The 16,707-nt window shown below is 31.4% G+C and overlaps 1 protein-coding gene across 1 annotated transcript in view; it reads right to left on the reverse strand.

Annotated features, from left to right (window-relative positions):
* Positions 1-16,707, reverse strand: part of LOC130443684 (BMP-binding endothelial regulator protein-like) — a 120,643-nt gene that overhangs the window by 85,433 nt on the left and 18,503 nt on the right. Inside the window, exon 2 of the mRNA XM_056778423.1 lies at positions 2,226-2,313. Coding sequence (XP_056634401.1) covers positions 2,226-2,304 — 79 coding nt within the window. The 5' untranslated portion in view covers positions 2,305-2,313. The remainder of the gene's footprint in view (positions 1-2,225; positions 2,314-16,707) is intronic.

Below are 16,707 nucleotides of genomic sequence, written 5' to 3' on the forward strand. Positions count from 1 at the left end.
TCATTATTTTTTTTAACTGAACAAATGCAGTTTGGAAAAACTCTTATTCTCTTCATATTTCAAGTTAATATTTGAAAATTTTGAGTACCGCTGTAGTATCAATGCTACTAGTACAAATAATAGGACAGTGGTTTTGAAAATTGATTTAATAAAAAAATATATTTGTATGTTAATAGATAAAAGAGAATGAACTAATATAATTTTTGAACGAGACTAAACAACTTGTTTAGGTTTATGTTAATTGGCAAACTACGATTGTTTTTTTTACCAGTCAACGATTATTATCGACTCACAGGTGGTCATCGTGGGTGGACTAAAGTTACATCAAACAAAGGTTCATAATCTCTATATTCCAAAGCCACTTGAGTTTTGTTTTATTTATGTTATATTCTTTGTTTCTCAACGGTACCAAGTTATATGTCATACATTCCCAACATTATTATCATTGCATTTATAAACAACATCAAGATGACATTATGAATTAATTCTTTGATTTATCACAAAGACAATGAAATGAAGAATGAATAATTCAGAATAATTTCGTGTCTGCATTCGAAATGAACAAACATTGGGATTATTTGGAACCATGTCTCATTCCATCTACAACATTTAAATAGTTATTTCACTTTATATAAATTAGTTCCACTTGCATACTTGCAATATTGCATGATTTGTTCGCGTTGGATATCGTACAATTTGACAATCACACAAAAAGATTCGTGTCGATTGCTGCAAAGGAATGCTAAAAAAATTCAATGGCGGTACTTCAAAAGAAGTCAATAAGATCATGACAGACGTATCATGGATCTATTCATATACACCCGAAACCAAACAACAATCGACTGTAAGGGTCTTTCAAGACGAACCAATTCCAACAAAAGCTATTCGTGAACTAATCAGTTTGAAGCAAATGGTGGGTTGGAACGGTCAATTCTGAATGGTATTCCACAAAAACGTTTTTGAACAGTCATAACATTGAAAGGATGAGTGATCCGCCGTATAGTCCTTATTCGGCACCCAATGATTTCTTCTCATTCCTGCAGATCAAAAATAAATTACGAGTTAAACGTTTGGATACCTTTAACGCCCTTATTGTTTCCACACACAGCATAGTTAGCTTCTTTCTACAGAACAGATGAAATATGAATGCATTGTTGATTTGACTTAAAAGTGGTTTTCCTCGACATTTCAAATTCTTTTCTATGAAGCAGTATTTTTTTGTTTCTATTTTTTTCTCTTTTAGTTAAATTTTAAGTCGATTAGCCGAATACACTTCTTGACAAATGATTTTGGCAATGTGTGTAAATATAGTATCGAAACAAATTCCATCTTGAGGGTAACTGAGGGTCGATTATGTGAAAAGTTATTTAGTATACTGGGGTATAATTTAAGTGCTACGACCGATGAACTTCATTGTGTATTTCCATATATTTATGCAATGTTTCTATAATGAATTTCGACAAAACTTCCATCACGAAGTGCATAATTTCAAACTAATTTGGTTAGCTAATTATAACATAAAGCTTAAAATTCAGCAAGTTATATTTAAAATCATACCTTAAGTACAAACGCTCCTGGGTGGGCCATTCGAAAATTCGAGCTAATGGGCATACCAGAAAACTTTTTATTTGGACGTTGTCAGTTTTATTATACGTTCGATCTCTTCTCTGTTCCATTGTTATAAGAGGTATGTCATTAGAACGCGCTTTAATGTACTTAATTTTACTTTGCGTTTTATTTTAAGGTCATTGATCATTTGCATTTGGTAGTGTATATAAACAAGAAAGTAGTTTTTCGAAAATGCGCTCTTGAGTTTCAATATTGTGAAACATATAACCAAAGTGATGTCATGAAATGAGAGTTGAATAATTTTATCAACAACAAAACAAAAATTGGATGAAACTTTGAGCCTCCTTCGAAGTACTGCTCTTTGGAATAGTGTTCTCATGGTAGCGCTTCTTGTCCAGAGTGAGAAACTGCAACTTTTATCGATCTAACAACTTTTCAATCGGTGGTCTGCCAAACATGGGTTAGTTACCACATGGTACTACGTTATTAGATTGCCGTTCTTCAATTCTCTCTTGAACTATTATGTCAAAATTGTTCTAGAGCTACTTTAAAACTTATATCTGATATTGGTGTCACTAAATTCGAATTATGAAGATGAATTAGTGAAAGGAGGTAGGATAATATCTTTCACATTAAATAAGTTAATTGATAATTACCTAATTGTGATTTCGTTGATGATGCCATCAAGAACAAGAGTGTGAAGAACAAGAATCCATACAATCTTTGAAGAACCATGATAGGAATCTGTAATAAAAGATATAATGATTACAATTTCTTCTCAACAATAATACAATAGTTATTCAAGTTATAGTATGTGTACAAAATTCTTTTAATATATAAAAAGTGGGGGTTGCATCTCCTACCCTCAGATTTACGTGGCGATCTCTCTTAGACAGGGTAGTTCTAAAAACGAAAGTATTGAGTTCTATTCGAACTATACTATCAATAAATGGAAGATAAAATAAATACAGTCCTAAGTACTTTAAGTACTAAAACTAAATGTTCTACTTGATATAGAATGGAAACTAAAATAAATACAGTCCTTAGTACTTTAAGAACTAAAACTAAATGTTCTACTTGGTATAGAATAGAAACTAATCTATAAGATACACAACACAATATACAGGTTGTCCCACGACAGTAAAAACTATCTGTATATGGCAAAATACTTATAGTAAAATCATGGAAATTTCTACGTTTTTTGATATCCACGTGAAATTTTAGTATACTTTTGTTTAAGAACTTTTTTCAAAAAATGCATACTTTTTGAGTTATCAATTTTTTTGTAAAAAATTTTACCGTTGCAGACTCTTATAAATTAATTTTTACGAGGATACCCTTAAAGATATGAAAATGGTTTCTGTTCGGTTACTCTTAGCAAAGTCAGTCGTATTAGAATCTATGTTGAACAATTTTTCATATTATACAGGATGTGTATAAACAGTTTTCAAAGTTTAACTTCATAAATATCAAATTTTTCATTTTTTTAAATAGAACCACCCAGTTTTTTCTATTTTAATGCATTCAGGGATAAAAAATAAGGCAAATTCATTCAACTTTCCTATACCTAAACCTTACCGTTATCGAGATATTAAATGTTTTCTGTATATTTTGTGTGATATAAATTTATTTTGACCCTAAGAAATAAGATAGTATATTTCTTTATTTTTTCAAGGTCTGTAAAAAAATCAAATTAAACTGTATTTACTAATCCCATTCCAACTTATAGTCGTTTCGGAGATACTTGAGGTTTTAAATTATTATTGTATTTTTTAACAAGTTCTAGTTTTTTCAATTAATACATCTAAAACAGAAGAGACCTAAAATCAAAAACATTTAGATAATCCAATTTTTTATATATACTTTTATTAATAGCGTTTAATACTTTTGAAAATTGTTAAAATGGCTCGTTCTCAATTTAATAACGAAGATTATGTGAATTGTGAAATGGTGAAAGTGACAAAGTTTTTACAAGAACATTTACCTTATTTGCTGCAAGATATCCAGATAGACCACGACCAAACTCGCATACTGTTAAAAAAATCCTTAACAATTTGAAGCTATACGGTTCATTTGAGGTAAAAGTTAATCGAAATAAACCAGTTATTGACAATAATAATGCCAAAATTAATGTTGTTGCTTATTTTACTGCTTATCCAGAAGCATCAATCCGTGTTGACGTAAGAGATCTTGGAATAAGCAAATCACTATATTTTACGAAAACGTAAAATGCATCCCTATTCTTAAAATTTGTGTCACAAAAACCAACCGATTTTATTGAAACAGTAGAGTTTGCAGACCTTGAGAAGATAAAGATACTTTTTTATTTCTTAGTGCTTTTATCAACGGATCAAAGAAAAATTTGCATCTCTAAAAATTTCCAGAAAACATTTAATAACTGGATAACGGTAAGGTTTAGGTATAGGAAAGTATGCATAAATATACCTTATTTTTACCCCTAAGCGCATTAAAATAGATTTTTAACGCACACATTTTGATCAATATTGGGACAAATTAACAAAACAATAACTTGTTTACGCATTTGAAGGTGTTCCTGTACACACGCTGGTGAAAAAACATTATATTTAGATAAAATGTATATTAATTTGTTATGACCTTCAATTAATAGTCCTCCTGTATCTCTATATCGCGAATAAGAGATATAAGATAGCGATAGAGTGTGAAATTTTTTTTGTCAGTTGTTTCAGGACGTACGCCGCTTTTTCTTTCACAGCTTCAACAGAGAGTTTTTATTTCATGGCTCATCACTAAATGTTAAGGAGCCTGTCCAGTGATTCGATCCTACGAACATCTGCTTCATTTTGAAGAAAATATTTCCAAAACTACTGAATACTTTTGCAATAGTAGCTTTCAATAATTTTTGCTGTTCAGTACTTAGATCTTATAATTATTCTGCTGTTTTTTAGTAACTTCTTGTTAAAAAAAACTAAACTTCTTTGCTGGTTATTATAAAATTTTACCAACACTGCCTGTTTACCTTTGTTTTTATTAATATCTAGTTCATAAAATCCTTCAATATCAGAGTTTTCACCTTATCCTTTAAAACATTTAAGACGACATCGCTGACTTTTAGATTTAAACTTTTATTCTTGCGGGTATATTTTTCACAATATCATTACGTTTTAGTTATCAATGGTCTCCTCGAATTCATTTATTTTTTCTTCAATGGCTTTAACGTCTCATCAAACTACTTTTCCATAATTCCAGGTACCGTTTCACTCAGTTCCGTAATAAACTCATCCAATGCACATATTTTTTTAAGGATTATCTTGATAGTTGCGTGCAATTCCCTCATTTCTAGTGATCGACATTTTACACAATTTAGTCAACAATTAATTTATATAATGAACGAATTTAATACGACCGTTATGTAAATAGAATTTGTTAGTACAGTACACTTTAACAACGTATTTGTGCAAAAACAAAGATATTTTATCACTTTTTTCACACTAAAATGGAACTTTTATATGAAGCACCAATCTACTCAGTAAGCATAGCAGGATAGTGTTGATCTATTTTCACATCAAAACATAAGAGCCGTGCCTATGCAAACAAAGGCGACGGCTACACTGATTTGTCATGCTGGCCATGCCACAATCTTATTGATTCGACTTAATGTATATTGGGGGTTATCATCATATGGTAAAGAAAGTTTTATCTCAAGTGAACCTGAATTAAAACGATCATAAATGTACCATCTAATCCAAGATAAAAAATTTTCTTAAGGAATTTGTTTCGTTATTTAATAGAAACTTATCAAAATTATAAACACCCTACAACCTAATATCAAATATAGCTCAAAATATTACTATAAACATACGAGGAAGTAGCGAAGTTTTCCCATTAAGTCAAAGTTTGTCATTCTACTTCTAGAGATATGAATAAAATGTTTGTAATGTTGGAAAATGCAGTAAAATATGAATAACAGGGAAAATAAGTTTCGCAATATTTTGAGAGCGAGATTACGTTGAACCCGGTCTAGGCCATGCTTTGCTAATTAATTTTTGTTACTTTAGACAAATCTACTTTACTGTCATCATTTGTTTAGAAAGATATTTATCCGTATTAGTATTGCACGATAAATTACAGTCTATTTTCTAATAAATTATATTTTAAGAACTTTTTGCGGATGGTAACTATAATTAAATTTAATGAGAATGTATTTGGTATTATTTATTCACATAGATAGTGGGTAACAAGGCAATAAAAACATACCTTTATGAGTTTTTATTCACAGATATTTACAGTATATACAGCAATGATTACATCTCTTTCTATTCTTACGACGTGATATGTTAGAGTAAAGCTGTCATGTTTTATATTCCTTTCTATATAAAGTGGTGTGATAATGAAATAAATTGTATCCGTTTTGTGAGCAGTATTAGAAGAGTTTTCTCACTTTCATTACATAACCAATCATGAATAAACGAAGAAAATTGAAAGTTAAATGTATAACTACAGTGAAGTAGGAAGATCAATGATTGTGATTTTGCTACTATCAAAGTAAAATAATTGTATAATGCAAATCATCTTCATAATTCTATTTACAACATTCCAGACGACCCGAATAACATAAAATTCTTTTCGAAACATTTAAATAATAAAAATTAATTTAAATAATTAAAACTAAATAAGTCAATGCCTTTGCCCTGTTTTTTGGTTGCAGCAGACAACAACTACCTTTTGTAACTACTAATTTCGGCATAAATATAATAATAGTAAACGAGGCAAGAAACTTATTTTAGACTTGTTTCTCTCTTTTTAGAGCCACATAAAGAATAAGCTGAATATGGATTATACTCGATTTGAAAAAACCAAAAAACATCTTGCTTTCTAAAACCAAGTATTTTCTTTCTACCACTTCGTGATTACGGAGATATAGTTTTTTTCTTAATTCTAAATCTATTACAGATTCCAGCTCTTTTTTTTCAATTATTCCAAATTCCGTTAGCTATCTTTTTTATTTATTATGTTTTTTTAATAAACCTCTCAGAATGTTAGTAACATACGAGGTCTGGCTATTAAATAACTAGACTACGCGCGTATAAATCTCAAATTTGTCGTTAAATTGAAAAAAAACTCCGACTGAGTGCTATAGATTGTTGCAAGATGCCTATAGGGACAATTCTCTATCACGTGCGCGTGTTTTTGAGTGGTGTAAGCGATTTAGTGAGGGTCGAGAGAGCACTGAAGATAACCAGGTCGACCTGGGACTCTTTCAGCTCCGGAAACAGTGACGAAAGAAACATTTTACACGAGAAATTACACATGACAAAAGTCTGTGCGAAGTTGGTGCCAAACAATCTGACTTTTGACCAAAAGCTCTTGCGTCAACGGGTCTGCTCAGATTTCCTTGAAAGATTCTGCTTTTTCTTTAAAAGGGACCCGATTTGAGTCGATAGAAGCGGTAAAGCAAAAAATGGCGGAGCTCCTAAAGGCCCTCACCAAAGAAGACTTCCAGCACTGCTTCGATCAATGGAAAAAAACGTATGGAAAAGAGTGTGGCGAAAGGAACGAAGTGTATTGAAGGCGAGTTCTCGAATTTAGAATAATTGTTATAATAAAACTCTTTTTCTTAAACAGTCTCGTTATTTAATAGCCAGACCTCGTAGATATTACTTGTAAGCAATTTTTTACTATAGTTAATTTATATTATTTTTTATGAAAGCAATAGAAAACTTCCATTCATCGAGTATGTGTCTCAAAATGCAACGAAATACACATGAAATACAACGTTCAATATCGCATATTCTAAATTTACAGTGCTTGAAAATTTTTAAAAAACAGTTTATGGCAAAAGAGTAGTTGGTTTTTTGTTGATAACTCTTTTTGAACATCATGAAATAAGTCTTATTGTTATTAATTACCTTATCTAAATTGTAACTTCAAAAGAAAATCATATTAAAACTAGCCGAAAAATGATTGGAATTAATTATGAATTATCTTTGGACGTTATGCAATATATTATTAAAAATCCTTATATCTATACAGAATACGTTAACATTATTAGAAGAATTAGAGTCATCTTTAGAAAGTAAAGATAGAAGGGTATTTCATGAGATAATGGAAAAGGTGAATGTCAACCACCCTTTTACAATTAAAATAGTCATAAAGTCAAATTTATGTTGCTATGTTAAGTTAATGACAACAATTGTGTACATTGGAACAAAATAAATTTCATGCTCCTATCTAGCGCGGAAAATCTTTTCGACCATTTCTTAGGACAGATGGCCCCTGCAATCTTCTGAGTTTTGGAGTTCTAAGAGGTGATATTGACATGTTACAACAAAGGCTATTAAAGCGTGGAAGACGAAGAGTGAGAAAAGAGGATCCGTTGAGTTGCGCACTAACATACACCGACAAGACCCTAAACATCGCGAACATTTGAGCGCTGCATCAAGACAATACACCCTGCCAGTGTAAGTAGAGTGTAGCGCAGTTACTCTTAATCTTTTTCGTGAATGCTGCAGTCACTTGTGGGCTTTGGCCTATTCAAGAGTACCAATCAAATATCTTTTGTTTTGGGCTACCGTTTGCCACTTCCCTTAGAGCAATCTTAAGTTCGATTTTTCACCATCGATTTATCTTTACTTGGGTTGGTCAATCGTAGTTCAGCTCAACAGGTTTTGGCTTTATACTTCTTGACTATTCTTCTCTTCTTCCTTTACTTCGTTTACTACTTCTATCAATTCAATCCTTCCTCACCTATATACCGCTTGACTTCTTGTAGACATTTTTCCTTTGGGCGTCTTTTTTTTTCTCTCATTCTCTTACCTCCAATACTATTCTCACAATTCTCTGCCGATTCAATTTGAAAATGTATACTAAACATCTTGGTCTTCAAAGTTGAACTAATTTTGTTATTTTAGGTTTCTCGTGTAACATCATTAGTTCTTTTTTTGAACGTCTCCTCCAGATAATATCTGGATGGGAATTTGGAGCATGAAGTATGGGAAAGAGAGTTTTATGGAGTTATGATTCAATGTTTGAGGTTTTTGGGTTTAAGAGAAGAGTATTTGTGCGCAGGTCGGATGAAGAAGGGATGTTGTATCCATGATATTCTGATTGTAAGACACAGAGGAGGCTCGGTGATGGTTTGGGAATGTTTTGGAAAAAGGAGACTTTAAAAAATATGTAATACCTTATGGCTAGCGTCTGGTCGGTTGAAAATTTATCTTCGAGCTTGACAACGATCCAAGCTAACCATCGTACAAAACTGAAGCTCGAATACAGAGGAAACTCTCAAGCAACTCAAGAATCATCATTGGATCAATACAATGTGATAAAATATATGCTACTATTTTTACTTTTTGTTTAGAACAGATTGAGAGGAAACAATATGGCCACGGATGCAATAAATACTTGGTTTTGAAATGGGAAATATTTTGCCTCAATCATTACTGGAAGAAATATTGTGATAAGATTACTTAAACCCTCTTTACTATCAAGAAAGTTTAAGCTAAAATTATATAAAACAAAAATTAGACCTATTGTCACTTTTGTATCCGAAACTTTGACTACCATTAAATATCAGAAAGAAATACTTATCACTTTTGGAAGGGAAATTCTGAGAATCATATATAGGTCAAAAATAAATGATGAACTTTATAAAAACTATAAATATAGTGGCTCCAACATCTGGAGCAAATTAATGAAAAAAGATGGAAAAGAGGAACTGAATAACCGGTCGGTAGATGAGGTAGAACAAAGAAAAAGCTTAAAATTTGGAAAAAAAATGTTAGAAATTGGATGAAGTGGAGTTGTGTGATAAAAGAGGACAAGCCTTCTATGAATTGTATAACCAAAGAGTAAGTAAGTACATGAATATTTTTAACCTCAAAATATATATATCGAGTATTATTGTCCAATTATTTTGGATAAAATGCTTTGATTTCGACTTTTTTCAACTTTTATATAAGAAAGTGATATTTTTCGTTTTACAAAATTGATTATACAAAAAATAAATGTGGTATTGAATCGAAAATGGAAAAAGGCAATTGAGAAGAAACTCACATTTCTGCTCAATTTAGGAAAGAAGCGATTCTATTTAGGTAATTTAAAATCAGGCACAAGAAGAAGCAATTGAATGGTAGTCGAAGACAAAGTGTAATATTGGAATTCCCATGATATGAATGCGTCCGCCACTGGCATCATCAAACGTATATGACATACTTGTTTTCAGTTTTATTTTGATGTTATCTTATGGCAAATCGAACAGCAAAGTAAAATTACGTAATTTTTGCTGCAAAAAATTCACTATTAAATTAAACAAGTAAAACTGTTAACAACATTAAGATTTGCGAGATTTGTATTGATTTATATTAAATGAAAGATTGGATCTGTTAATTGATTTTGTAATACTTGTGAACATTTCTCTTTCAGTGTCTCAATAATATTGACAACTAATGATTGGTTAGATATAAAAACATTATACTTTGTCAGAAACTATTTGAAAATTTTAATAGGTTACAAAAGATGTTACAAAACAACCGCGATATTTGAGATATTTGACCAGGACATTGTTTATTTTCTTTGATATTATATCGGAAAAATGTAGTTCATCAAAGCTAAGAACATGAGTGAACAGAATATCAAGATGTAGCGGAAAGAAATTGACCCAAAATAAGTCGAAAATAAAGGATAAAATTTTTCGATATCTCGCTTCGTTTTCGAGATATCGATACTTGAAGTTGGAAAAACTTATTTTTATTTAATATTTGTCTATATCAACCTAACATAACCTAACCTAACCTTCTCGTGGTGCACTTGGAGAGTAAAAAGTTCAAAAATCGTGAATTTTTTAGAGTCAAAATTGTCTAATAAAAACTTTTCTTCGCTTGAAGATTATTTTACTTTTATTATTTTTTTCTTATGGGGGGCTTCGCCTCCTCGACCCCTGGACCCCGAACCCTGGTCTTCCCAAAAGCCACAGGCCGCGAGTAATAGATGAGTTTGGAGAGGGGATATTGGGGGCAGATAAATTCGGGGCGGGTAGATTTGGAACGATTTTTTATAGTAATTTTCCTTATTCGGTTGATTGTGTCGTTAAAAATAGGATAAATGATCTTTTATAAATAATGAAAAACAACCAACAATTCTTTATGAAAAACAACAAATTATTCATTCATATTTATCATATGTTGAGTTATATTCATGACAGAGTGATGAAAGTTATCAAAAATGGCTCATGCTATAAAAATCTGTTTTTTTTCAATATAATTTTGTAGTATAAGGGTAAATAATATAAAAATTAAAGAAAAAAAAATTGTTTTTTGATTGTTTATTACAGTTATAATATTTATATTGAATTTGAAGTGATAAAATATTCATTTGAAATGAAGTATTGAACGCCACCTGTTCAATAGCGAATTTTGAAATAACGTTTGATGATTCAAGTATCGATATCTCGAAAACGAAGCGAGATATCAAAAATTCATTTTAGATTTATTTTGGCAAATCCGCTGTTAAATCGCGGCACCACGGAAATCATACTCTCTCCAAATTAAGTATATTCTCATGATGTCACGTATTGGATTAATGTATAATTAGATTAATCTGCTGGGTAAGAGATTTAGTTTGTCTCAGTTCAGATAACAATGTCCGAACCAAATTTAATCCAACTATTACTGAAAACCGGAGACCACTATAATTTATTGTTCAAGAATTCTATTTAAGTCTAGCTCAAGCGTTGTCCGATGGAATTATAATTACGCAAGTGAGACATAAAATAGCTTGTGAGAGACAGAGAAGAACAACTGTTTCATGCAATGTTCATTGTATTTATTCGTAGGAATATGTCCTTATTTCCAAAAATTTGAAAGAAATAACTAATGTTTGAATAATGACAATAACTCATTACATAGAAACACATTAAAGAGAACAGAAATGAGCTACGTGGATGTAGAAACGAAATAGCAACAGGAAAATCTTCAATTGATCTGCTGAGCTTCATATTGCAACTTGAAAATGAAACAATTATCAGTTCTAATATCAAAAGAAGTTCACAGTAAACAAGACGTGTACATATACTGCATTCCTATGTGGAGCATTGCCGCTTTTTTGAGCATTGCGGACTCCTTTTCCTGGGAGATTCAATATTCATCTTCTATATCTTCAGATTATTTACTAGACTTTTCCGTTTCTACCTGTTCATAGCCAGTTTTTTCCAACTTTTGAACCTCATTCTTTCCAAATCAATTTTCACTTAATCCAACCTCTGTCTTCCTCTTTCTCTTTTATTCTGCATTCGCTCCACTATCAATTATTATTCCAGCTATTCAGCTCTTCATATGTGTTCTACCCAATGAGGATTAATCTGCGAAAATCACAGCGTATATGCAGTGATTGTTGCATGTTGCATGTTTTTTCTAGTCACGAACTGCCGCTATCATCAGTCTGAGCTTCTTACAACTAGCGAAGAACTAATTTTTATTAATATGTATAATAGATACTACTTTTGCAGAATGGTATAAAAAATACGGCAAAGGCTTATAAGACAATAATCTGAATATAGGAAATATAAGATATGCGTGAACGATGAAAATATAAATAAAGTTAAAAAATAAATAAAATTAGTGATTTCAATAAATGATATTGATACTTTATGAATCGCTTTGTATACATTAACAAACGCGCTGTTTTGTCAATGTTTCAGTACGATTGTTAACTTTTATGATATTCTGTTCTTTTGCAACAATTGTGTCATTATACCTATATCATAATACCATAACAATTCGCATTTAGCAATCATTTTGATACTCTAAATATACCTTGTATCAAACCACCATGTACGTATGCTACAGTAAGCTGTTTTGTCCACGTGCATGAGCTAAGAATTTATTATTTTTTTTTTGTTTGTATTCTAAAATCTTATTTCACATATTACGTTACTGTGTAAACATAACCGAAGTTTTACCTTGTCGGTAAAGCAAGGTCACTAATCGAATAGTTTGAATTTTTCAATACGGGATTCCCTATAAAAAATTGCCGAAACATTAATGTTTATGTCGAATTTTATTATTTTCGCCTGATAGGTATACAGAGAGCGATGCCACACCCGGAACATAAAATTATTTACAGGGACGTCCTCGATTCATTCGATCAAAGTTTAAAGAAATTAATTTGTACAATAAAAACATCAATTTACGTTGAAATAATGTCACCATTACATTAAATTTATTCGCTCATGCTCAGTATAATTAAAATGAAACTAAAACATTGTTTATATTTTAGAAATGACACTATCTAAATGATGATGTTTCTTGTATTATTCCTGTGTTCGAGGTATCCAAACAAAAAAGTCAAGAAACATCAAATCTGGCCGACGTGGGGGCCAGGGAATATCATCTTTTGTCGAAATAAGTCTGCCTAGGAGTGTATGCTTCACAACCACCATTGAGTTATTTGTCGTTTCGAAACCAAATTTGCTTTTCTTCAAATTTTAAGTTCTAGAGGCGAAAAACTCTCCTATATTGTGTTATATAGTGTTTAGGATTGACAGCGACGTTTCGCTCCTTCGAATTATAAAAGAAAAAAGGACAACTTATTTCTCTACCCCAGATTGCTACCCATACTATCACTTGTTGGCTATGTAATGATTTCTGGTGTTTGAGTTTGAGATTTTAACTGTTCCAGTAACGACAATTTTCACGGTTTCAGAACACATTGAAAATTGGTCTCATCAGAGAAAATGATATTGTCAAAATTGGATAAGCGATTAAGCATTTCATTAGCAAATGCGAGATCTTCTCTGGAGTTATATTTTTTCAATTTTGGTATTTCTTGAACGTAGTTTAACATCAAAGCTAAAATTCGTTCCAAACTTCGGTCCTACATATTCTAGGACGACCTTAGGTGCACATCGCTTTATGTCAAAGGGACTAAAATTCCATGGGTGTGCCAGCCCAAGGGTGGTGAGCTCCTACCGCCCATGCTCTACACTCGCCCTCAATAAAGATAATACAATATACTCCAATTGGGGCAAACCAAAAATTCGAGAGGAAATGGAAAATTTGAGGAAGAGAAAAATTGTTATATTGAAATGAGTGTATCAGACTTAAGAAATAAATGTTACATTCCAAAATTGCAAGAAAAGAATTTTGGACAAATTTTGGATATTTTGGTCGTATAGAAGTAATTTTGAGAGTCTGTGTGTAATCATAAAAGTCATAGGGAAATAAAGCGATGAAAGTAATATTTCTATTGAAAATAATGTATTTATACTGATGATTCATTCCATTTGTAGTTGTAAAAAATGTTTTCAGAAACTCTTCAACGGATGAAAATAATTGTCAAATTTCAAATATAGCGATTCCGTCCCTGATAGAAGGTTTTAGTATAAATCAAGTCGTGAGATTTTACTGATTCCTCTCTGAATTAAGATTTTACATGAGAAAAGCAAGTAAAGAGAAATTTTTAGTTAACGTATACAAAATCAGTATATCATTCAATCTTTCGAAGAATTTTTTGCTTCATTACATTGTTGTGCATTTTCGGAATTTGTCATTGCGTTATCTCGTGGAAGGTCGAGTGTCTATTAAATATGTGAAACGTGTGAATCCTAAAAAATGGATCACTCCTCTTTCGAATAATGAATCGTTGAAACAAGTATAACATAAATGTGAAAAGTTCTTAAACTATTTCATTGACGACAAAAACTTTGAGCTATGTAATTCATGGTTATTTAGAAGTTGATAACTGTCTTGACTTCATCGCTTCCATGAAGTTTTGATCGAACTCAATACCAAAATGTCCAAAGCTAAGATAAAATGTGGAAATAATGAATTACCTATATACGGGTACTCTCAGAAATCTAGGGACAGCTCGTATTCTGTCACCAATCTTTATTACTAATTATTTTATTACTAATAACTCTCATTATTATATTTCTAACACATCATAACTCTAATTTCTATATTACCGCTGTTATCAATTTTTCTTTTCTCTCAAATTTGGTGTTAATATACAGAAATTCAACATACTCTGGAAAATACCTTTATCAAATAATTGATAGGAAAAAAAATACTGTATATTGTGAATTATGCTCACAGCAAATTTGAATAATCACATATAACTAATATTACAGGAGCAAATGTTAAAATCCTAAGCTACAATGCCCCAAGGAATTACCTTACACAATCCGGATCAAACAATGAAAAAAGGCACCAAGTAAATATGACCATGAATGCCCTCAAACTCTTTCCAAAAAGATGTGTAGTATTCATGACGACCATCATCGATGGTATACAAACCAGCAAACTCCTCACAGACCGATGGAAAGAAGCTAAGACTATAATGATGAAGAGCAGCCAAAAGGACCAGCAAAGTTATGAGCTTCTTTAACTCTAGCACACAAGCAGTAAAATCATTGGGTGTGTTATCCAAAAATAAAACTTCTAGGATTGAATTTGTAGAGTACGCCACCCAAATAAACCCAAAGAAACAGTTCTCTCTTATAGCATCTATTACGATACCATGATAGCTTACTATGTAGATGGAACTGCTAAAGTCACCAAGAGCATCTAGTAGCATTAACACTATGTCCTAATGAATGACTGATGTATAAGTGGAAAGTCAGCTCATCGCAGAAAATACCCAAGAAGTGTTCTTCAAAATAAAAGGAAAATACGAAAAGACAAATTGGACATAGCAGGACAATGTGTCAACTACTTTTGACACTAAAGTTATCTCGGACTATAGTCTACGTTGACTACCTCGTTGAAGGCAAAATAATGATTGCGAAGGCTAAACAATGGACGATAAGTGAAGACGAAGCTCCACCTTATCAAAGTTGTACTCATTCACATCATGCTATACGCAACTACAAAATGGAGATACACAAAAATGAGCGAAATAAGCTTCAAGTCCAACAAACATCAGCTTGAGAGCAAGCAGTACATGTCCTATGGTACCAGGAGTGTGATTAAAGATTCAAGAGATCAAGGTCGGCAGCTTCAGAAAAAGTTTCGAAAAGCTGATGAATTATGTCAATATCGATTTCAGGGCCCTAACGAATTACAACAGGAAAGAAACATGGTCATGAAAACAACTGGACTATGACCAGAAATGAAGACATTAAGAATAATAAGAAGAATTACATTTAACAGATACTAAAACATGTGAACTATGTCTACTCTTAGTATTGTAAGGAAAATGTAGTCATATTTTCAGATGCATGTATTGAGTTTGCTAACATTACGAAACGATGATATGAAATTGATTACAAAATAATTGTATAACATATTTAAATAAAAGATCGTCAGTTCAATTTTATCATCACATTCAACTCGATTATGTATGATTAGATCATTGCACTTTTACCTTTTTCATTTTATACCCCATACAGAAACTCCCAGCTTTTATACAGTATTAATTTTTTTATTGTTCAGTGTATTACTTAGATTGGCGACGATAAAGTTGGATACCAAGTTTCATTTTTTTAAAAAAACGTATATATACGTATATAATAAATCTTAATGCATATTTAATGTGACAGAAAACTGAAAAGTGGCAATTAAAGCACATATCACAATATCTAGTTCTATGAAGATTAATTATAATGTACTTTATAAATGTTTCAATTATGTGTAATTATAATTTGTGTTTTATCACCATGTCCACATCAAAATGATAAATTCCACGATGCTTCTCAGAGGCGTTAATATAAAACGATACAATTTTTTTTCTTTTAAAGGTAATATATTATAGAATTGAAGGCTATAATAACTTCATCTGAGTGGGTAATATAGAAATAATATATTCTGTAACAAGGTTAGAAGGAAAAAAGTCGATAAGAGTGGAAGTTTTAGCAAGCGCGAAGAACTAGTATCGATTTTGTTTATTTTAACCGACCAAGATCAGAAAGTATTTATCAGGCAATTAAATTTTAATATCTACTTGTTGAAATTGTATCATATTTTATCAAATTATATTTGTATTCATTGGGTTCGAGACATTACTGAATTTGTGGATGTATTGGAAATATTTACTATGATATTTTTCAAAATAGTCTTGTAGAAAGCAAAAATGGCCGCATTTGTCTAGGAGAAAGAGTTGTTTCATCAAGACAATGCACTAGCTCACATATCCGTTACTGCAATGATCAAAATTAATGAATTA

This window comes from Diorhabda sublineata, chromosome 5, assembly GCF_026230105.1.
Source record: "Diorhabda sublineata isolate icDioSubl1.1 chromosome 5, icDioSubl1.1, whole genome shotgun sequence".
NCBI lineage: Eukaryota > Metazoa > Arthropoda > Insecta > Coleoptera > Chrysomelidae > Diorhabda > Diorhabda sublineata.